General features: G+C 37.8%; 3 protein-coding genes across 7 annotated transcripts in view; 2 read left to right on the top strand and 1 right to left on the bottom strand.

Annotated features, from left to right (window-relative positions):
* The window catches only part of adam23a (ADAM metallopeptidase domain 23a), a 31679-nt gene extending 26012 nt beyond the window's left edge, over positions 1-5667 (top strand). Inside the window, exons 25-27 of one of the 5 annotated variants that reach the window (XR_007930677.1) lie at positions 497-587; positions 3472-3662; positions 4313-5667. Coding sequence is in view for 4 of the 5 variants with exons in the window: in XM_051897622.1 (XP_051753582.1) it covers positions 497-587; positions 4313-4358 (137 nt within the window). In the remaining variant the exon portion in view is untranslated. Of the gene's footprint in view, positions 1-496 lie in introns of all 5 variants that reach the window. The other 4 variants (XM_051897622.1, XM_051897624.1, XM_051897625.1 and 1 more) reach the window with 4 other exon arrangements.
* A 146-nt stretch (positions 5668-5813) lies between these two features.
* dytn (dystrotelin) lies at positions 5814-15999 on the bottom strand. Its single transcript, XM_051897626.1, has 14 exons — positions 15691-15999; positions 15282-15356; positions 14973-15171; positions 14806-14891; positions 14590-14690; positions 14429-14500; positions 12456-12619; positions 12181-12292; positions 10559-10671; positions 10309-10438; positions 9573-9646; positions 9219-9369; positions 7954-8455; positions 5814-7861 (listed from the first exon to the last, which is right to left on the bottom strand). The coding sequence occupies exons 1-14, from the start codon at positions 15707-15709 to the stop codon at positions 7758-7760; spliced, it is 1902 nt and encodes a 633-aa protein (XP_051753586.1). The 5' UTR covers positions 15710-15999; the 3' UTR covers positions 5814-7757.
* A 1266-nt stretch (positions 16000-17265) lies between these two features.
* LOC127514777 (caspase-8-like) lies at positions 17266-21763 on the top strand. The gene is made up of 5 exons (XM_051897949.1): positions 17266-17458; positions 18090-18415; positions 18503-18608; positions 20336-20831; positions 21013-21763. The coding sequence occupies exons 2-5, from the start codon at positions 18113-18115 to the stop codon at positions 21143-21145; spliced, it is 1038 nt and encodes a 345-aa protein (XP_051753909.1). The 5' UTR covers positions 17266-17458; positions 18090-18112; the 3' UTR covers positions 21146-21763.
* The last annotated feature ends 1103 nt before the right edge of the window (positions 21764-22866 follow it).

Here is a 22866-nt window from a genome sequence, read left to right as displayed (position 1 = left end):
AAATCCCCTCGGAACTGGCCCACTTTCTGAGCTGAGCAAAATATTCCATTTTAACTAGGTTCGACGTGTGCGTGAGTGGGTGAAAGTTCACCATGAGTGTGTTTGTAGGTTAGCGTTTCTTTGTGTGTGCGTCTGTGTATTTGTTTTCGTCAGTCCTGCGTTGGTAGCGTAGCTCGAAACACCCGCTTTAAGATCTTACCCGACAAACCAACTTGTGCCGCTCCCCTGTGCCAAAATCTGCAGCCCCTAAATTCTCCATACCCACGTCCAATAACATCCCACACACACACTATTCTATTAATGGTAAGTTAGTTGAGCATAATCTACCCTACGGATTCCCAAGCTTTTCCTATGTCACACGCATCCTGAGTAATCACATGACTGAAAGAGTGTATAATATAAGTGAAGTCCAGCATTTGATGTGTAAACCCTGCATGCTGAGCAGGTGCCCCCTGCAGCTTACGTCATGTTTCTCTCCCATCATGCCCTTCTACAGGTCCTAGTGCCACCAACCTTATCATAGGCTCCATCGCAGGGGCCATCCTGATGGCAGCCATAGTGCTGGGGGGGACGGGATGGGGATTTAAGTAAGAGCTGCACCGCATGCTTCCTATTGCCTGCCAGCCTGGAACAGGCTCATTCACACTTAAACATACACACACTCACATACACACACACTTTTGCATACATGCACACAACACTTCACACCACTACACACTCACATTCACACACACACAAGGGCCTGGGCTTCTGCTACAGACAACAGATTTTAAAAATAGGTCATCATTTTAAGTCCTAAATTCTGAGTTACATGCTACAATAAAATGTAAATGGGGGACACTAAGTGTAATTTGTCTTTTTTTCCCTGTAACAATATGTCATTTTAGCCTTTAAGTTGTTTAAACGTAATCTCTTAAGTATGCTAATATCTTCTTTACACACGACTTTACCTCATTAGCACATGCTAGCTAGACGTTTAGCTTTTGACAACCATTAAAAAAAAACTGAAATGAACTGGCTACATATGTAAAAAAACAAATTACAGCTTTAGTCTACGTCAAAACATGTAACCTAATTGGTTTAGCGCTCTGTAGACTGTAGCAGAACCCCGTGCAAACTGGCTCATCGCTTGACATGCATGCGAGCAAAATGGTAAAATGGATACTGAGCAAGATGTTTAATGACAGTTATGAATTAACAACAATATAAAAGAGAAGAATGATGTGTAGCCTTTTTTGTAATTACATGCTAACATTTCAAATGTGTACAATATCAGTAATGCCATGACCAATTTGTGTAGTAAGGTGGGAATTGTTGGAGAAAGTAACCTTGTATGCTTACCTAAAGCTACACTATGTAACTTTTTTGTTGTTGTTTTTTAAAATGAAGGGCTGAATTTTGCGGGAAACTTCATAGTTCTGACATTCGTATGTGTGTGTTTATATTATATCCATAAAAAATATATAGAAGGTCAGGCTACTACTATATGCAGTGGAAGGTGTTGTAGTTGCTTGAAGCCACAACAAACAAACCTCATAGATGAAAAGAGTTTGCAAGGAGAAAACAAAAGTGACGGCGCCCGTACTAAAACACAAATCAACACCAGTTTGGTTCATCACATTTGCTGTGCATTGACTTAAAGAGTTAGTTCATCCAAAAATGAAATTTCTGTCATTAATTACTCACCCTCATGTTGTTCCAAACCCGTAAGCCCTTTGTTCATCTTCGGAGCACAAATTAAGATATTTTTGATGAACTCTGAGAGTTTTTTTTATCTCCCATAGAAAGCAACGAAATTACCACATTCAGGGTCCAGAAAAGACATAGTTAAAATAGCCAACGTGACTGCAGTGGTTCAATCTTAATGTTATGAAGCGACGAGAATACTTTTTGTGCACAAAAACAAAACAAAAATAACTTTATTCAACAATATCTTCTCTTCTGTGTCATTCTCCTACGCTGTTTACGTCCAGTGCTTCCGTGTTTACGTCAGAACACAGACTCAGTATTGGCCAACGCTGTTCACGTGAGCAGCACGACACATGCGTTTGATGCTGACGCAAGAACCGGCCAATATGAACACTAGAACACGAAAGCGCTGTGTTTTGTTTTTGCACACAAAAAGTATTCTCGTCGCTTCATAAAATAAAGGTTGAACCACTGCAGTCACGTGGACTATCAGACAGAGTCAGACAGTTCTCGGATTTAATCTAAATTTGTGTTCTGAAGATGAACGAAGGTCTTACGGGTGTGGAACGACATGAGGGTGAGTAATAAATGACAGAATTTTCATTTTTGGGTGAACTCAGTGCTTAAAGTGGAAAAATAAAAGTGCCGGTACTCCCAATGCTCAGTTCAGTGTCGGAAGTGCCGGTACACAAGGAAAACTGGCGGTACTGGCTCATTTCAAGAACTGGGTGAACTAACCCTTTAACAATGTTTATCTTGGTAAAAGTGCCAATTTCTGAACCAAATATAACTTTTGCCTGCATATAGCCTACTCAATATCTATATGCAGAAAGAAACTATAGTTTCTACCATTTTACCTTTTCTGATATGAATAGCATTCGTTATGTCAGCATAGCCAAATTTTTGTATTTTTACATAACTGTTTGCATTTAAGCTACTTATAAGCTGCTCAAAAGACATTTTTTGGATATGTGTCTTTATATTGGTTTATTTATTGGCCCCCCAGCCATCAGATTCAACCGTGCAAAATAGCGTAGCCCAGGGGTGTCCAAACTCGGTCCTCGAGGGCCACTGTCCTGCAGAGTTTAGCTCCATCTTGCCTCAACACACCTGCCTGAAAGTTTCTAGTATGCCTAATTAGACCTTGATTAGCTGGTTCAGGAGTGTTTATTGGGGTTGGAGCTAAACTCTGCAGGACAGTGGCCATCCAGGACCGAGTTTGGACACCCCTGGCGTAGCCGAAGGACAACTTTCGTAATTACCAAAACAATGTTCCTCTGCAAGTAATGTTTTAAAAGTTACATAGTGTAGCTTTAAAGATTCCAGTAAATGTGTGTAACATCAAACATGTTGTTAGCGTAACTTTACGGGTGATTTGGTTGAAAAAATGTAGATTAGCAACTGTTTATAAAACCTTTCCAATGGCCAGCGTAGACCCAATTAGGAGGAAGTTTTTTAAAACTAGCTTTGAGATCTGGAGATTATCCAAGAGGACTTAGCCCACCTCAGCATGCTCGTTTGCACATAGCATCTTGACTGAGCCCATTTAAAGTTTGCATGCGGACTGGCTCCAAGCCAGAGCTAAAGCGGAGTGCTATCAGAGCATCGCACAAAGGCTGGGCTCACCTCAAGTGAAGGGAGGGGAGGGGTGTTTGTTGTTTTCCTTGCTTGGAGAAGCGGGGTGGGTTGTTGGGGTGGGACGGGGTGGGCAGGGATGACGACTTTCTGACCCGCTCTCCTCGCCGTGATCTCTCTCTCAATCCCCCCTCCGTTGTCTGAAAGGGTGAGAGTTTGAGCGGAGAGGGGTGGAGGTTGTGTCGTAGGCAGCCTTTGTGCCATGGCTGGCTGCCACGCCCTCTTATCTCCCGGAAGGCCCTGGGCCCCCTGAAAACCTAGAACAGAGCAAGAGCCCTCACCCCCCACCCGGACTCGCCCGGCACCGCTGCCTTTACTGCCTGCTTCACAGAGACCTGGTACAGACACACGCGCTGCACTGCACCTGCATGCTACCCCAGTCACCCCCCCACACAGCGATAGTGGCGTCTCCCACCTAACCTCTCTATGGACAGGTGCATGTTAAACTGCTGGGATGCCCCACATCAAGCCACGCTACGGGGAGGTTGTGTCAAACCCCTGTTGTTGTTAGTGTTGTTGCAGTTCTTGTTGCCTTTCTTGTTGTTCCTGGTGGTATCGTCGTCGTTCATGTTGTGGGTGTGACGTCCTTTTCTGACCCTCGATGTTGTACACTCTTTCTTGCTGTTCTCTATGTCTATGTCCGTGTTTTCTCCCAGGAGGTAATGTTCTTTTTCCACATCCTTTGTTGTCTTTCTAACACATACTCACCCGCAGTCAGCGGAGGGACACTCTGTGTCTCTCCTTGACGCTGCGAAGGACAGCCGCTTTTACCCGCCGCAACCCAACGGCATTAGGGGTCAAGCAAAAACGTTACGGGTAGCTTTTGATAAATGATTTCAGTTGATTAAGAAGCTGATGAGACGACAACCACGTGGTTGCTGCGGGTTAAGGCGGTCAGATGGGCAGCAGATTGTATGTTGATGTCTCTGGCATTGCCTGCACTAACCCCCCTCTCGTTTGTTTTGTCCTGTTTGTCCTCATCACCAAGAAATGTCAAGAAAAGACGATATGACCCTAACGCCAGTGCCATCTAAAGGCTAAGAGAACTGCATCCTTGCCTAGTGTGCCCCTGGGTTCTGTCAGAACCCGCTGGACTCTACCCTCTCCTGCTGCTGCCGACAGCGTTGGCGTTACTTGAATAAAAAAGGACAGAAAGCGAGAGAAGAAAGAGACTCAATGATCAAACATTTTTCATCCAAAGTCACGTAGAACTGCTTCTCTAGCGCTGCCCCCGTTCCTTTGCCCTCTGGTCTCGAGCCTTTTAGCAACCCTGATAACTGGTAGTGGATGGTACCACTCATTGGGGCACGACTTCCGATTTACACGCCCCGATCTCCGGTTCCGACCCAGGCATGACCAGCTTCAGCTGTGGACCTCGCATGGCAGAGGAGGGACACCGATATTTGTTAATTAAAAAAAGAAGAATGATTTGAAGTTCCAGTAGGTGGGTAACACATCCATGTGTGCTTCGAGGGGCCCATATCTTCTTCGGACAAACATTTTTCAAGGCATAACTTTAAAGTTTTTCTTTTTGTTATTTCCGCATGTTATATGGCAGGCACTTTCTGTAGTATTAATGAAACCCAAATGAAAAAGTAAAAATTCAATCCATTTGGTTGGCAGCGAATACAGCTGCATGATGAAATCACCACTGTTATATATGCCTAATGACAACAATTACTGTTCCCCTTAAAAACATTTTTTTAAACTGGCTGGGCCCTGTAGGTCTGCCCTGACCTGAATGCCATCACTGGCCAATCAGAGAGCTGCATGATGTAATTGCACTGGGGGCAGAGCCCACACAGCCTGCTGCGCTTTTCAAGGTATCTGCATGTCAAAGGAAAAACAGTTAACATTTACTTACTATGCAAAGGGGAAACATTGCACAAACCTTTTGGTTTGGTAAAGAATTCTCAACTGAGACCAACAATGAAACTGATCTCACGCTAGCGGATTATTAATAAGGCAGTCTTTTATATGCTCGGCCATCTATGTTTGACATTATAATAAGCTTCTGATTACTTAAAATGAATGTTTCTATGAAAATCTCAGCTTCTGAAAATTAAAATGTCATTGTCATCTGTGTGGGACAGCATAATTAAGGCACTTGTGATAATATTATTAATAGAATGGGGCTATTGCAGTAAAGGGAGCTCTAATTTTGGCAAATGCCACTGAAATGAGAGCAGAGAGAGGGTGTTTTTCTATACCATCATTGATCTGCACCATCAGGTTTTTGAACTCATCTTCTAAACCCCGAGCCCTTTTACAGCCATCTCATGTTCCCATGGAAACATTGCCAAAACAACAAATACTACTAATAAAGAACTTGACAAAAACTTTCCTCTTTGTGATCTTTATTTTTTTTCTGTACAATCCTTCTGACTGGCATCTGTCTAAAGCCCAGAGTATACTTCACTTTTTTCGCATACACGAGGGCAAAGACTATAGAATATCACAAGACGCGTCTATTGTTTTGAATGGGAGAAAGTGCAACGCGCAATATGGTGGAATAAGTCCCGCCTTCTAAATAACAGCCAATCGCCGATTGGTAAAGTCATCGCGTCACTGCAGCGGCCGAAGCTCCGGTTTCTATAGAAACAGTCAGACGCGAGCCTCCGAAATAAGGCACAAGAGACGCGCATTTAGGACTGCGCATGCGTATTAGCTTGATCCAGCCTGAAAAATACTGTTTTTGTCATGATTTGAGCGTTTAGAAACAAAATTTATGAGACAGTTGTCAGATTTCATTGGTGATTTCAAATATGAAATGTACTGTATGTGCACCGCCGGATTTTCGTAACTGCGCGTACTAGTATGCGCAGGTCACACTTGCGCATTTAATTTTTTTTGCAGTCATTAGTTTATCCACAAGGTGGCAGCCGTGCCCTGGGGACGTCGATTCACAAGGTACTCAAAGAAAAACTAATAAACAGAACAAACTGGTGTAGTGACAAATCGGGTCTCCCTTAGGACCCCACATGATCCCATTGGTTTAAATTGCTTTTAATAGGTACTCTCTTTAGCGCCTGTTTACAATTTCTACAAAATCATGTTATGATAAATGCTGTTTCAACTACGTTATAATGACCATTTATGTCTGTATTAGTTGGCTTATACTAGCATAGCATACAGATACCAATTAGCCTGATAGCTTAGTTTATACACGTATTTGCACTTACCCTACATATATTCACAATCATCTTTAATGTAATTATGTGTTAAATTAAGTGTTAAATGTCCAAATATTTCAGTTATAAATAAAACAAATTAATGATGTTTAATTATTCACTTAATAGGCTATTATAATTATTTATTAATTAACAGTTGAATGTAAGAAATTACATTCAATTGGTTTTATTATGCACTAAATTGTTTTCTCACGCATTATTTAGTAAGCTATATGCGTATTTTAAATTCGTATATAATCATTAACTTAGTTTGGGTAGACCCGATTTCGAGGGAGGACCCGATTTTTCATGACACAGGAAATCATGCAAGCTACAGCCATGATGGAGGCCTACATAGATGAGAGATTGTGCGAAGAGGTTAGAAAAAACCCTCATTTGTACAACTCTTGCATGAAAAAATACAATGACGTTTATATGGGTTTGTAACTCGTGCCGAGAGACTGCTCAAAACTGCGCATGCGTCAAATGAAGTATACTTTGCAAGGCTGTGCGTTCGACTGTGCGTGTAAACTAGCACTAGTACATTTATTGAGTTTGCATTCACATTAAAATAAAAAAAACATGAATATATTTCACAAAATATAAGAATATAACATGTACTGTGTATTGAATGCAAAATATTAAAATTAATAATGTTTATGTATTGTCCAACAAAATAAACATGACATTATTAAAAGAAAAAAAAAAAAAGATCCAAAATATCTAGTATTAAAAATCTATTTAAAAAACAGCCTATAAATCCACTCTAAAATCACACATTAACTAGGGATGAATGATCATTTATTGACATGGACTATAATTAAGGGTCAGCCAGCCATTATCTTAAAATAAACCCAGACAGACCCAAACGCAAACTGAACACTTCTGTTTTAGGGGTTACACACTGTTGCCCCCAGACGTTGTGCCAATAATTTGACCACTGAATTGCAATTGACCAGTCAAAATCAAATATTCATGTAGTAACTAGAATATAATAGCCTTATCCATATCATCCAGGATGTCAATAATGGTGCCTCTAATATTAACCAATGTCTCATTTAGATTAACAATATAAAGTGAATTTTGGAAAAAGAGTTGCAACCTCTTTTTTCATTAAATTGTGAATTGAGGTGGTCAACCATCAATCCACTCTAAGCATCTGCTGTTATGATGAACCTTGTGATGGGATGACAGCTACAAAATTGGCTTGTATTGGTTGGAAATGTGAGGGAAAGTTTATTTGCAACCCATGATTGGCTGCCATCATGCCAAACTGGTGGTTCTCACAGAAGTGACCAAATGAGAAACCGTGTCTCTGACTCCCTCTGCTGCCGTCATTAGCATTTCTTTCTGTAGAGAGACAGTCCCTGATGGAGAGAAACCAAAAATAAGCATATTAGAATGATATGTGACAACAAAGCTACAAAGTTGCAAGCATAATAAAAATGACTGCACAAACCTGTGGTTGTATATTGCGAGAGCTCATTTCTAAGTCGCTGTACAAGCTCACAAAGTTCCTCCTCCTCGTCCATCTCTGAGTCATCTGAGTCTGAATGCCCCTCCAGTGCTAAATCAGACATGGACTGATTAAATAAAGAAAGATCCTGTCTTTCATGCAGTAGCTCCTCCTGTTCCTCCTGTAGTCCCTCCTCCTCAACTTCTTCTTGCTGCCCTGAAGCTGTCTGGACGTCCTGTGTCAAAACACTATCTGTGTCATCCAGATTTGTAGAGATGTCTTCTGATACCTCATAAAGAGTCTCCTCCTCCACTTCTATCCCTCCTTCCTGAAATGCTTCTCTCTCCTTCTCAACCTCCTCTTCTCCACTGGAGCTGTCATGAGGTTTTAAACAGCCTGGTTGTGTCCAGTCGTTCTCACTAATGCTGTCATCATGTTCTGGTTGAAGTTCTGAATGGGAATGAAAGTCAATTCTGTGCTGATCTCTGTCCCTCAGACTCAACACCTGACAATGACAACAAAGAACAATTAAAGAACTTGTTTTACATTCCTTGTCAACACTGCATGTCTACTATTTTCGGGGAAAAAAAAAAATGCTGAATGTTCCCTTCAGAGAGTAGTATACTTTCACCATGTCCATCAATTTCAGGCGGCAAATATTGCCCCCTACTAAAATCCATTTGGATTGCACAGTTTTAACATAATCTAATAAACTTAATGTGACATTTGCCTCTATTTAATGTTATAAAGTCAGAATTGTGTGATATAAAGTCAGAATTGCGAAAAGTCAGAATAATGAGTTATAAAGTCGCAATTGCGAGTTATAAAGTCAGAATTGTGTTATAAAGTCAGAATTGCGAAAAGTCAGAATTGTGTTATAAAGTCAGAATTGTGTTATAAAGTCAGAAGTGCGAGTTATAAAGTCAGAATTGTGAGTTATAAAGTCAGAATTGTGTTATAAAGTCAGAAGTGCGAGTTATAAAGTCAGAATTGTGTTATAAAGTCAGAATTGTGAGTTATAAAGTCAGAATTGTGTTATAAAGTCAGAATTGTGACTTATAAAGTCAGAATTATGAGTTACAAAGTCAGAACTGTGAGAAAAAAAGTCAGAATTTTAAGAAAAAAGAATTGCGAGTTTATATCTTGCAATTGTGTTTATAACACGCAATTGTGAGTTTATGTTAAAACTGTGCAATTCAAATGGATGGAGATTTTACATGCAATTCCAATACATTTATCTTAAATGCCCTCCTTATGCCGCTTCTCACGTGTCTGACTCTGTCCAGTTCATCTTCCAGATGCTGGTTATTTTGGTTCAGCGCCTCCATCATGGTCTTCAGCTCAGTGCATTTGTCCTCCAATGAATCATGCTCTGACTGCGCTGCAACTCTCCACACCTGAAACTCTTTCTCCAGGAGCCTGATCATAACATCCCATCACATAAAAATACAATACCAACACAGACAAATATATGTCAACACATTTAATACTAGTATTAAACAAAAACATACACATATGCATAGTCTATGTTCAGATATTTGCACAATTTTCACTCACGCACACGACGCACAAGACTGTCAGTCTTTTCTATCCTCAAAGATTTACTTTGAAAAAAGTCCCACCATTTATCTCTCTGCAGATCCCTCATGGCCTTCTGGGTAACAATGAGGTCTTTTTGGAGATCAGCTGTTTCTTTCTAAAACATCATAAACATTGATGTATGAGTGAAACAGCTTCTCTAATGAGGAAAAAAATTGTGATTTTGTTGTTTACGACTGGTGTGATCTCATGTGAGTGACAGGTTGCCCCGCCCTCATGCCAGTGCACATCATCAGAGAATAAATTTTGCAAAAGAAAGAGGAAGACACTTTGATTAAAGGGGCTATATGTAAGAATTTTACTGTATTTATTGCTTTTTTATTGCCAATGTGTGAACAGCTTGTAACAAAACTTGAAAAACTAGACCTTCCTAGACTTCCTAGGTTGTCTATAAAAGCCATGTAGACTGATTTTTATGTGAAAGACTCAGAAAGTCGCTGGCTGCAGTTCACTTAATGACCACCGGTGTCTCTAATAACAAGGCCTTCTGAATTCTACATATATTTTATATATTTAAAATGATCTTTTTTAAAAAAAAAATAATACTAGAATAAAAGGTGATTTAAATTTCAATCAATTTTGGCCACCACTGAACACAACTTTTGTTGAGATCACAAGAAAACAAGACTTTATAAAAGCCAAAATATTTTATTTATATTATATAATGTGCATTTTTGCTTTATTGGAATGGGAGGTCAGATTTTTACTTCTAGGAACCCCTCTGTTGCCCTCTATTGTGAAATACTGCAGGTAAGTTACCTGAGGAGTCTCTGTCTCTTCTGTCTGCAGGGCTTTAGACTCTACTGTAACCGCAGCAGCAGTCAGACGTGTTTCAGGAGCATTATGCATGTCTGGATCTGCCACAAACGGCAGCACTGGAGAGGGGGCACTGCAGACACACAAACACATGCAATCATCTGTGCTGTTAAACATGTTTCATTAGCTGTTTAAAGGTTTGTTCAATATTTATTTCCAACACAAAAAACACACACACACACAAAATCTGTACCTGGACCCTACTCTCACGGCTCTCTTCCTCTCTGCTTCTCTCCGAGTGTGTCGAGGTACCAAAGCGTGTCGAGCGCTGGAGGCCAGTGATGCCATCGACTCCTTCCAGGATGGCTGAACAAACCATAACACACATTATATAAGGCAGAATTAAAAGAGTGTGTTATATATATTGTTGTTGTTTTTTAATGTACCATTATTAAAATTCTGTCTGATACTGATATTATTGATAAATGCCTAAAATTTAAAGGGTTAGTTTACCCAAAAAATGAAAATTCTGTCATTAATTACTCACCCTCATGTTGTTCCAAACCCGTAAGATTTTCATTCATCTTCTGAACACAAATTAAGATATTTTTGATGAAAATATCCATAGACAGCAATTTAATTACCACTTTCAAGGCCCAGAAAGGGACTAAAGACATTGTTAAAGGGTTAGTTCACCCAAAAATGAAAATAATGTCATTTATTACTCACCCTCATGCCGTTCCAAAACGCAAATTGAGATATTTTTGTTGAAATCCGATGGCTCCGTGAGGCCTGCATAGGGAGCAATGACATTTCCTCTCCCAAGATCCATTAATGTACTAAAAACATATTTAAATCAGTTCATGTGAGTACAGTGGTTCAACATTAATATTATAAAGCGACGAGAATATTTTTGGTGCGCCAAAAAAAAACAAAATAACGACTTATATAGTGATGTCCGATTTCAAAACACTGCTTCATGAAGCTTCGGAGCATAATGAATCAGCGTATCGAATCAGCGGTTCGGAGCGCCAAAGTCACATGATTTCAGCAGTTTGGCGGTTTGACACGCGATCCGAATCATGATTCGACACGCTGATTCATTACGCTCCGAAGCTTCATGAAGCAGTGTTTTGAAATCGGACATCACTATATAAGTCGTTATTTTGTTTTTTTTGCCGCACCAAAAATATTCTCGTCGCTTTGTAATATTAATATTGAACCACTGTACTCACATGAACTGATTTAAATATGTTTTTAGTACCTTTATGGATCTTGAGAGAGGAAATGTCATTGCTCCCTATGTAGGCCTCACGGAGCCATCGGATTTCAACAAAAATATCTCAATTTGCGTTCCGAAGATCAACGAAGGTCTTACGGGTGTGGAACGGCATGAGGGTGAGTAATTAATAACAGAATTTTCATTTTTGAGTGAACTGACCCTTTAAAACAGTCAATGTGACTACAGTGGTTCAACCTTAATTTTATGAAGCGACAATCACTTCATAACATTAAGTAGTCACATGGACTATTTTAAAAATGTCTTTACTACTTTTCTGGACATTGAATGTGGTAATTAAATTGCTGTCTATGAGGGATAAAAAGAACTCTTGGATTTCATCAAAAATATCTTAATTTGTGTTGATGAATAAAGGTCTTACGAGTTTGGAAGGGTGAGTAATTAAGGACAGAATTTTCATTTTTGGGTGAACTAACCCTTTAAAATGCTAAAATATTGTGTCTAAATAAATTAAAAATAAAATAAAAACTAAAATGAATTATTTTAACTACTCACACTAAATTAAGGCATTAAACTGACATCCCTAGTTAATGCATGTACAGTATATGTAAAACATTATATGTTTGGTAGTACACCTGAGTGCAATATTCCAGTACAGGATGGGAGGGTTTGTGTTTCCTGCTGCGTCTCTCAGTCAGAAAGCAGCTTTGGCACAGGTGTACGTTCAGGCATTTCAGACAGCGATACCTATGGGAAGGTCATTTTTTAGTATTACTATTTAGGTTTCATTTATTTTTGATTTAGTAAACGATAATAACCCTGAAACATAAACATTACAACCAGAGCTGTGGGCCAGTAAACCAGTTTCAAACCCCGCCAGGATGTATAGCAATAATATTAAAAAACCAACCTGAGGCCAGTGATAGGAAAGGCTTTACAGACATGGCAGCGGACTCTGTGTTGTACAGCCTCACTCACTGAAATCCTGTAGAGAGTGGACAGCCATAAGAGCAGACGGGGTTCTGACTGGAGCCAGCCAATGAAATGCTCTTCAGTCACATGTGCACTGATTACCTGAGAGAGAGAAAAAAATCCCTAATTTACAGGATTTGAGGCTGTTTACATACATGTGTGAGCAACATATATTGTCGCTAGTATAGCTTAGTGATTAAAAAATCTGGGCTGTCAAGGGAAAATGTGTAAAAATTTTACCAGGGATTTTAGATCTTTTTGATGCCATAGCTTAGTAAACACTATGATGGTCCTCTTGCGAAGGACCACCTTTCTAAAATATAAAGAGATTATATACAGTGTTGGGGAAAGTTAGTTTTAAAAGTGAGGCATTACAATATTGCATTACTTTTTATGAAAAGTAATGCGTTACATTACTTTTGCGTTACTTTTTCTCGCCTGGGCTGGGCTTGCTTGTTTGTTTTTTAATTTGGCAAATTTTAAGGCCCTTTCACACCAAAAGTGACATGAATAAGCCTAAAGCAGAAGGAAATGCATATTTACGCCTATATTGTAGAGGGTGCAGCTCAAACAAACCTTTCAGCTGTGCTAAAATTCAAGAAGAATAGGATATAGAAGAAGGAAGTTCAACACTCTTCTTTCTAATTTCAGCAAAGACAATGGTTAATAAAGTGAGATTAAAGGGTTAGTTCACCCAAAAATGAAAATTCTGTCATTAATTACTCACCCTCGTGCCGTTTTACACCCGTAAGACCTTCGTTGATCTTCGGAACACAAATTAAGATATTTTTGTTGAAATTCGATGGCTCCGTGAGGCCTACATAGGGAGCAATGACATTTCCTCTCTCAAGATCCATAAAGGTACTAAAAACATATTTAAATCAGTTCATGTGAGTACAGTCGTTCAATATTAATATTACAAAGCGACGAGAATATTTTTGGTGCGCCAAAAAAAAACATAATATCGACTTATTTAGTGATGGCCGATTTCAAAACACTGCTTCAGGAAGATTCGGAGCGTAAAGAATCAGCGTGTCGAATCATGATTCGGATCGCGTGTCAAACCGCCAAACTGCTGAAATCACGTGACTTTTGCGCTCCGAACTGCGGATTCGACATGCTGATTCATAACGCTCCGAAGCTTCCTGAAGCAGTGTTTTGAAATCGGCCATCACTACATAAGTCGTTATTTTGGGTTTTTTTTGGTGCACCAAAAATATTCTCGTCGCTTTATAATATTAATATTGAACCACTGTACTCACATGAACTGATTTAAATATGTTTTTAGTACCTTTATGGATCTTGAGAGAGGAAATGTTATTGCTCCCTATGTAGGCCTCACGGAGCCATCGGATTTCAACAAAAATATCTCAATTTGCGTTCCGAAGATTAACGAAGGTCGTGGAACAGCATGAGCGTGAGTAATAAATGACAGAATTTTCATTTTTGGGTGAACTGACCCTTTAAATACATAAAGGATATTTGTGTAATTTAATATAGTTTATTACAGGTTTGCGTAAAATTCTGAGATTGCATTTCACGGTTTTTATTCATTTTGAGGAATACTGAGTGTTTTCGTGCAAGTGAGATGAGTAAATGCATGTTCACATTTAGTCTAGAACTACAATAACCATCATGTTCACACAGCGCACACAACACCTCCACACTTTATTTCTCTCAACATGGAGACAGGAGACGTCAGTCAATAAATGTGAAAAAGTAACTTGCGTTACTTATTTGAAAAAGTAACTTAGATATTTTGTTGTAAATTTAAAAATTAATGCGTTACTTTACTAGTTACTTGAAAATGTAATCTGATTATGTAACTCAAGTTACTTGTAACACTGATTATATATTTGCATGCTTATATTCTGTGAGATAAATATAGTGTGTTGGGAAAATGTACAATACCCCATTGAAGCAGGAGGACACTGCAGTTTCAGCATGACCAAACACATGGTTTTCTTGAACCACTGCTGGAACCTTAACCAGACGATTTTAATTTAGAAATTTGTTAGTATTTGTTAGAAGTGGCTCTTATTAATTGGATCAAACTCTGTTGTTTTTCTCACCTGGCTGAGGTCTTCCAGCAGGACTCTGAGAGCACTTCGACTGATGGAGCCCCTGTCGCTCTCCTGATTCCCACTGTAGCTCTCAGCCAGTCGGAACAGAGCTGCAGAGACACAAGCACAGACTCTGAACACTGAACCATGATCCTAACAACTTTAATACTGAAAGCTAGACAGAATCAGAAGAAGAGATACAAATCAAGTGAATGTGGAACAGACCTCTCTGTTTAGCTGAGAGAGTGTCTCCACAGAGGGCGATCAGCGCGGCCTCCACTGACCTGAGCAGGATAACACCGGTTTTCTCTCTAAAAGAAAGCAAGCTTAAATTACACATGCATAAGTACAAAAATAGACTATATAATGTTGAATTAATAGTCACCCCTCACCTGTCAAACAGTTTAAAGAGAAGTCTGGTGGTTTGATCTGTGGCTTCAGGTACTGCCTGACCGGAAAGTTCATGTGAAATGCTCTGGAATAGTTCTTCTAGAAGCTGCTGTACATCTTCTTGAGAAAGACTAATCATTGGTTCCCCAGAATATAAAGTATTTAAAACTGGGCGCAAATCCTGCAGTGACACCAGGTGCACTGGAGTTTGAAAAATTGATACATAATAAGTGTGTGAGAGTATGTGATGTTATATAAAAGCATCCTGCTGCATTCACAAAAAAAAAAAAAAGTTAAACAGAAAAACTTACTCTGACATAGTTTTTGTAATGAGCGAAGCTTTAGAGCAGCTCGATACACTGCAGGACGAACCTCATTCAGCCCTTCTATGGGAGCAATACATGAAATAACAAGAACAGACCACAAAAGAGAGCGCTAACTGTAATTGACTGCAAAACACAACTGGTTTCAAGAAATGGATGGGATTTTGATTAATAAATGTACTTTAAAAATATATTATTGCATATTTGTATCAATATACACAAAAGAGGATACCCACACAGAAAGAGATTCCATTGTAAACACACACATAATGTATATATAATTAATTAATAAATACATTATTATTTACAGATCCTCCTTTTATTATTCTTACCTACTTACACAAACATTTTTCTGCCATTTTCATCCTGAATTAATGTAAAAAGGGACCAAACTTACCAATGCTATCCACATCCATTACAGTTCGCTGTTCAATGAAAACCCTGCTTATGGAGACAAAAATTAAAATGTCATTGACTAACCATGTAAAACAAAAATGACTTTTATTACAATAGTGATTAATTTTATTTTCAACTATTGTTTTCTTTTTCTTCAATTTTTTTTTTTTTTTTTAGAAATCAATAGATTAACCTAGCATGGAAAGTAATCTAGGCTAACTAGTCAGCAACACTTTACAATACGGCTGCACTAATATGCATTAATTCATGCTTAACTAATGCACAGATAATCATGTTTTAATGTATGACTCATGAAGGACTAAACCATTAATTAATGATTACTGCATCAACAACTAATAAAGATTCTATATGATTAATAGATTAAGTAATATATGAATTGTTATTAATTAAATGTTTCATGATGTATTAATTCCTTAATAACATATTTTATTAACAAATAGTCTAAGTTAATGTGTTAATTACCACAGTGGTTTGAAGCCATGTATTTCAACTTCAAATTGTCTGCTTTAATTAATCATTAGCTAATTATTTGCAAATGTATCATTATGTTATGACTTTACTTGTTGAGGCACATGACTATTAACTAGTTGTTAAGTAATATATCATTAATGGGTTTTGACATCTAAGCCATGGATTTCAATTTCCAACTATCTACAACCGTGATTCCACTGTACCAGAGGAACTGCTGCATACAGAACCTTGTTGTTCATGGCACAGGAATGTGTCAGGTTAAGCTTGAGGTCAAGGATTCAAAGGCAGAACACTGAAAACATACGGCCGGGCAATGCTATTTCGTGTCTACACCGGACAAAGAGAATAAAACCCATTATAATCAGTGATAGTGATTCTGGATGCGGCACGACGCAACACAACACATCAAATGCACTTCTGTTATGAAGGACAAATGTCATGTCCAGACAGCTGTTGCGGCATGACTTGATAATGGTCGTATCCAGTTTAAACACAGTGCAACATCAATCTGTAGTTCAGATTCTGGTGTGCTGATATTTGTGCACTAACTTTAACTTACACTTACACTTTTAGTTAATAAAATATGTTATTAAGAAATTAATACATTATGACACATTTAATTAATAACAATTCATATATTACTTAATCTATTAATCATATAGAATCTTTATTAGTTGCTGATGCAGTAATCATTATTTAATGGTTTAGTCCTTCATGAGTCATACATTAAAACATGATTATCTGTGCATTAGTTAAGCATGAATTAATGCATATTAGTGCAGCCGTATTGTAAAGTGTTACCAATGTAACCAAGTTTATTTACTGAAAAAACTGAATAAAAGAATAAAAAAAATGAAACTACTCATATAAAATTTTGCTTGACCTCCTGAGGCAGACTATCAACATTTTCCTAAAGGTTAGTAAATGTTTTTATTGACAATTCACATAGGTTGACCCAACATAAGGTAAGGCAACCCAGAATATCTGGCAACCCCACACACAGTTCTCCGAATGAGTTGCCAGGTTTTCACAACAAAACCCGCCCAATTGTTACTCAAAACTAGCCCAATCGCGTTTCAGGGGGGTAAAATCCTCGTTTTTTTTTTTTTTTGGCGGAGTTCCTTTGGTAAAATTCGCATTCCAGGAGCTAAATAACACGTTATTGGGGTCGCTTCAACCAGGAATGAAAAACAACCCGCGGCAACACTGTTAAAGATGCGGGAAAACCGCGGACTTGGCAACACAGTCTGCGAGGGAAACCATTATCTGACAACAAGGTCGGTGTTTTACTTTAAAATGTAAACGTAACATAACATATATCTTTAAGCGTCTCTGCTAATATTATTGCAAATTAGATATATCGACGTTTGTACGTTTTGTATAAATGTGATTTAAGTGGTGTAGAAAGGGAAAATGAAAGCAAACAAATGTGAACCGCATTTATTTTATTCGGTTCGTCAGACAATCGTAAACCGAACGATGTAATATTAGTTATAAACAAGTTGTAGTAATTGTCAAATAAGTATTATGTTTATATTTATAGCATATCTATATCGAACTATGGATGGATCGATTTAAAACATAGGCTTAACTTATTGCTCACCTGAACGCTGCAACATGAAATTGTTTCCTTGTGTGAACATCAAGTCATTTGTAACTTTAAAACTTGCGTGCACAAGCTGCCACTTACTTGGTTTGTGTTACTTGTTGTTAATAATATATGAACTGAGCTTTTATTTCACTTTGCTCATGTCAGCACTATTGGCCATTATTAGGTTATTGACTCTTTGTAACTTTGTATTATTGTATAGCATGTTTCTTCTTTGCTGTGAAGTGAATATGAACAATTTACTGTACTAAAGATGCTCTGACATAAACTAATATCTATGTTTTTCTTCTTTTCTCCAGTTCATAAGTGTTGATTTTGTACAATGGACAAAAAATACTTTCAAAGAATTCAACAAAATAAAGTCTTCCTCATAGACACTTTAACTGTAGAGGCCGATATCGTCTTGCAGTATGTGCAGCAGAATAAACTTATTACTCTGCGCGACTACAGGAACCTCTCAGATATTCCTGAAAGAGAGAGAAGAGTCATCAACCTACTTGACAAACTCATGGGAAAGGGGGAGGAAACTTGTCGCCAATTCATAGACCTTTTAAGACAGGATTGTATAATGGAAAATTTTCCAACATTAAAGGATCATGCCATTTTTGATTCTCCAGTTCAGGAGGTAACGCTCATATATTCAAGTAGCTGTAAATGCTGCAGTCAAGTATGTTCTGTACCACTCATGTGTGTATTTGTGCTTTTATTTCAGGTCTCTCACTACAAAATAGAACAAATTCCACGTGGCGTCTGTGTAATCATCAATAATGTAAATTTTACGACCATGAGTGAAAGAAGGGGATCAGATGAGGACCAAAGTTTGTTTTTTAAACATTTTTTGTATTTTATTTAGTTAGCGTTAGATATTTTGGTAACACTTTATTTTACAGTGTCCTTGTTACATAGTAGTTACTATAGTTTTGCATTATGCATAATTACATGCGACTAACCCTAAACTAAACCCTATAGTAAGTAGTACCTGTTGTTAATTAATATTACTCAGTACTTAAATGTATATAATTACACTGTAACAAGGACATCTTAAAATAAAGTGTAATATTTTAAGTTATACTATGGTCTTTCTAAATACTCGATTCTGATTGGTCTAAAGGTGTGCATTAAAAATGTTTAATGCACTGGTAGTTCCAATCAGTATAATCATTGTTCTATATTAATGCGCACACACACATGACTTGCACACAGAGATTGGAGATCGTTGCACACACACAGTCATCGCTGCCCTGCGACATTTATTAATAAAATAGCTTCGCTACCAAATCGCTACTTTATATTTCTCAGCAACGAGGGGGTAACATCGCTGTTTTTAAAGTAATTAAACTTACAGCTTCATTGTTAGTAGAGAGATGCTGCACAGACGCAGGTAATTCACACACATCTCTCTTTCTCTCTTAATAATTAATTCAAATAAATGCTATAATTCATTCAAATAAATGTAACTGCACATATTTATATCAGTGCGTGATTTAAAGTGGGCAGAATGCTAGATCTAACAAGCCGTAACTGACGAAAATAACCGTCATGTTTACCCTTCCGGTCAAATATTGTGCTGCAAACATCAGTAACAGCTTTAACTTGTCAATGCTGGTAAACGACCATGGTATAAGCGGGATAATCCACGGCTAGCTGTGCGTTAAACTGTTTGAATGCACTCCACAGAGGCAATCCTCCGCTTCGCGTCAGGTGGTTCTTTGCCTCTACGTCGTGCATTAAAATATTTAATATACAGTTAGCTGTGGATTATCCCTTATTTAACTTATTGTGTAAAGTAAACTATTAAAAAATAATTTGAGAAAGAAAAGAATTAGATTTGTTTTAATAATTCTGAATATTTATATAGATGAATAGATGCTATGGAAGCTTGTTTCTGCCACGGAATAAAAAAAAAGGATGATTGCAACTTTTTATCTCACAATTCTGACCTTTTTTCTCGCAATTGCGAGTTTACATCTCGCAATTCTGTCTTCTTTTCTCAGAATTGTGTGATATAAACTCGCAATTGCGTGTTATAATGTCAGAATTGCGAGATATAAACTCAATTGTGAGTTATAAAGTCGGAATTGTGTGATATAATGTCAGAATTGCGTGATAAAGTCGCAACTGCGAGGTATAGTCAGAATTGTGTGATATAAAGTTGCAATTGCATGTTATAAAGTCAAAATTGTGTAATATAAACAGAATTTTATGTTATAAAGTCAGAATTGCGTGATATAAATTCAAAATCGCGTGTTATAAAGTCAGAATTGCGTGATATAAACTCGCAATTGTGTGTTATAAAGTCAAAATTGTGTGATATAAAGTCACAATTTTTTCTTTTTTTCTCAGAATTGCAAATTTATGTCATAATTCTGACTTTATATCACGCAATTCTGACTTTATAACTCGCAACTGCAACTTTATATCACGCAATAATGAGAAAAAAAGTCAGAATTGTGAGATAAAAAGTCGCAATTACCTTTTTTACTTTTTATTCAGTGGCGGAAACAAGCTTACATAAGTTTCTCATATTCTGTCTTTTCAACCCCAGAGTATCTTGCCAAAGTTTTCCGCTGGCTGGGGTTTAAGGTGGTGGAGCACAGAAATAAAACTGCAGCTGAAATGAAGAATCTCCTCGAGGACCTAGGGAAGACAGTAGATGGAGACTGCTTTGTATGCTGTGTTCTCTCCCATGGCATACAAGAAGGAGTCTGTGGAAGCGATGATGGTGTTGTTTCTGTTGATGAAATACGGGAGCCTTTCAATGGCATTACCTGCAAAAACCTTGCCGGCAAGCCCAAACTGTTTTTTATACAGGCATGTCGTGGCAAAAAACATCAATATCGTGTGAAAGTCCAGGCGGATGCTCCAGAAGATGGAGAGTCAGAGATGGAGGTGGATGGTGATTTTGATATCACAATCCCGGCTGACGCGGATTTCCTCATTGCCAGGTCAACCACTGATGGTCACGTTTCCTTTAGAAAGCCAGAAGAGGGCTCCTGGTTTATTCAGTCACTTTGCCGAAACCTAGAGAAACATTGTCCACTGTAAGTTTATAACATAAAGGTTTCATGCAGCAGTTTTATGTTCATTATGAAAATCTGAGTATACAAATTAGAGAAAATGATAAAGGTAAAGAATGTGTACTGAAATCAATCACGCACAAAGTCAGAACTATATATACTATCAAAAAAGACATTTTTTATTTATTTATTTTTATGTTTCCAGGGGTACAGACATCCACACAATCCTGCTTTGTGTGAATAATGATGTAAGCAGTCTGGGGGAGATGAGCAAACAAATGCCTGTCCATGAAGTCGCCATGAGGAAGAAACTGATCCTGCGGCCGGTGAACCACTGAAAGCTCCTACATATGTGAAGCCATGGCTTGATATGTCATTCTCATGGATGTTTTAATAGGATCATTTAAAAGGAAATCTCAAAACAAGTTTAAACAGCACATTTACTTTGAGGATGTTCTTAAAGGACGATTTTTTTTTAAATCCAGACCAAAATTGTTTACTTCAAGGGAACCATGAGCCATTTGAGATCTGTTTGTTTTTCCAAGTTTTATAAGTAACTTTCGATAAGATTTGGTTAATTGTTTAATATTTGCAGATATGTTTTACACATTTCTTTATATAAAATGTTTATACTTTTCTATGCACTTTCTATATTCTATACAAATACACTCTTCCAATTATTTCATAATAAAATAATCTTTTAATATGGTGTATTACTGCATGTAAAAATGGAATGATATATTACTCAGAGTCACCTGCAATGCACATAAAGTCACATGCCATCAGGTAGCATGAAAGGAACAGTATAGCAAAATAATAATGATATGCTGCTGATACTATATGATATGAATTTCACCTGGTGCTCTCCCTGAGGAAGGCATGGGCCGAAACGTGTTGGAGAGTTTTTAGATTTTTTGTATGTAACCATCTGATAATAAAGGCTTTTTAAATTGAAAGAGTGCCATGGTCATCCTAAAGTTTTTTTGATAGCAAAATATTGTTATTTGTTATATTATTTTGTTCATCTTGTATTGCAAAACCCTTTTGCTGCTATTGAGGTTGGATACAGGTTGTAAAACATGTACACAAGTGCTCACTTGGCTCACTTTTCCACTCCATGGTACGGCTCAGTACGGTTCACTTAAAGGATTAGTTCACTTTAAAATGAAAATTACCCCATGATTTACTCACCCTCAAGCCATCCTAGGTATGACTTTCTTCTTTTAGATGAACACATTCGGAGTTATAATAATAATTTTATAATGGCTTTATAATGGCAGCGCACGGAAATCACCTGTTTGAAACTCAAAAAAGTGCATCCATCCATCATAAACGTACTCCACACGGCTCCGGGGAGTTAATAAAGGCCTTCTGAAGCGAAGCGATGCGTTTGTGTAAGAAAAATATCCATATTTAACAAGTTAAAAGTGAATACGGAAAACGTAGGACATAGCGTAAGCGTTTTGAACTGCGAGAGGTGTTACACTTTCTTTGTAAGTTGACTACCTACTATAATATAAAAAATAAAATAAGAAAACATACCTACTGTAATATAAATTAAGCTAGCAGGCTAATTGAGTAGATTAATGCTATGCTAGTACATAAGCTAACTAAAAAGCAGTAAGAATGAGAAATGCTTGATTTCACAAACTATAGCTTCAGTTATATTCTAGTTTATGAACAATGTAATTTAAAAGACATTAATGGTCATTATAACAATGTGATTTTGCAGGAACGAAAAATGTATCAAAATTCTGTAAGGTCTTTAATCAGCAATCAACTTGTAGTCATGGAAATTTACTGGTCAAAAGGTGTGGGAACCCTGAATAAATCTGTGCCTGAATATGTTTTAGGCAAATGCATTTATAAAAGGGTTTTATAGTTGTGGCCTAAAGGTTATGGAGTCAGACTGATAACCCAAAGGTTGCGGGTTTGATTCTCAATGACTGAGGTGACATTGGGCAAGGCACCTAACCCCTATCGCTCCCTGGGCGCCACAGGAAAATGGCTGCCCACTGCTCCGGGTGTTTATGTGTTCACTCCTACTAATGTGTGTGCA

This window comes from Ctenopharyngodon idella, chromosome 6 (genome assembly GCF_019924925.1).
Source record: "Ctenopharyngodon idella isolate HZGC_01 chromosome 6, HZGC01, whole genome shotgun sequence".
Classification (NCBI taxonomy): Eukaryota; Metazoa; Chordata; class Actinopteri; order Cypriniformes; family Xenocyprididae; genus Ctenopharyngodon; species Ctenopharyngodon idella.
Note: the sequence above shows the minus strand (reverse complement) of the source record. Positions and strands in the feature narration are given on the sequence as shown.

Bases quoted from the DNA above. Each gene is read 5' to 3' on its own strand.
- dytn (XM_051897626.1), bottom strand. The intron at 14,691-14,805 runs GTCTGTTCCACA...GTGTCTCTGCAG, and splicing joins TCTCTCAGCTAAACAGAGAG to CTCTGTTCCGACTGGCTGAG. The intron at 9,370-9,572 runs GTGGGACTTTTT...TGTTATGATCAG, and splicing joins GATCTGCAGAGAGATAAATG to GCTCCTGGAGAAAGAGTTTC.
- LOC127514777 (XM_051897949.1), top strand. From the start codon at position 18,113: ATGGACAAAAAATACTTTCAAAGAATTCAACAAAATAAAGTCTTCCTC. The intron at 18,609-20,335 runs GTTTGTTTTTTA...TTTCAACCCCAG, and splicing joins GGGATCAGATGAGGACCAAA to AGTATCTTGCCAAAGTTTTC. The intron at 20,832-21,012 runs GTAAGTTTATAA...TTATGTTTCCAG, and splicing joins CTAGAGAAACATTGTCCACT to GGGTACAGACATCCACACAA.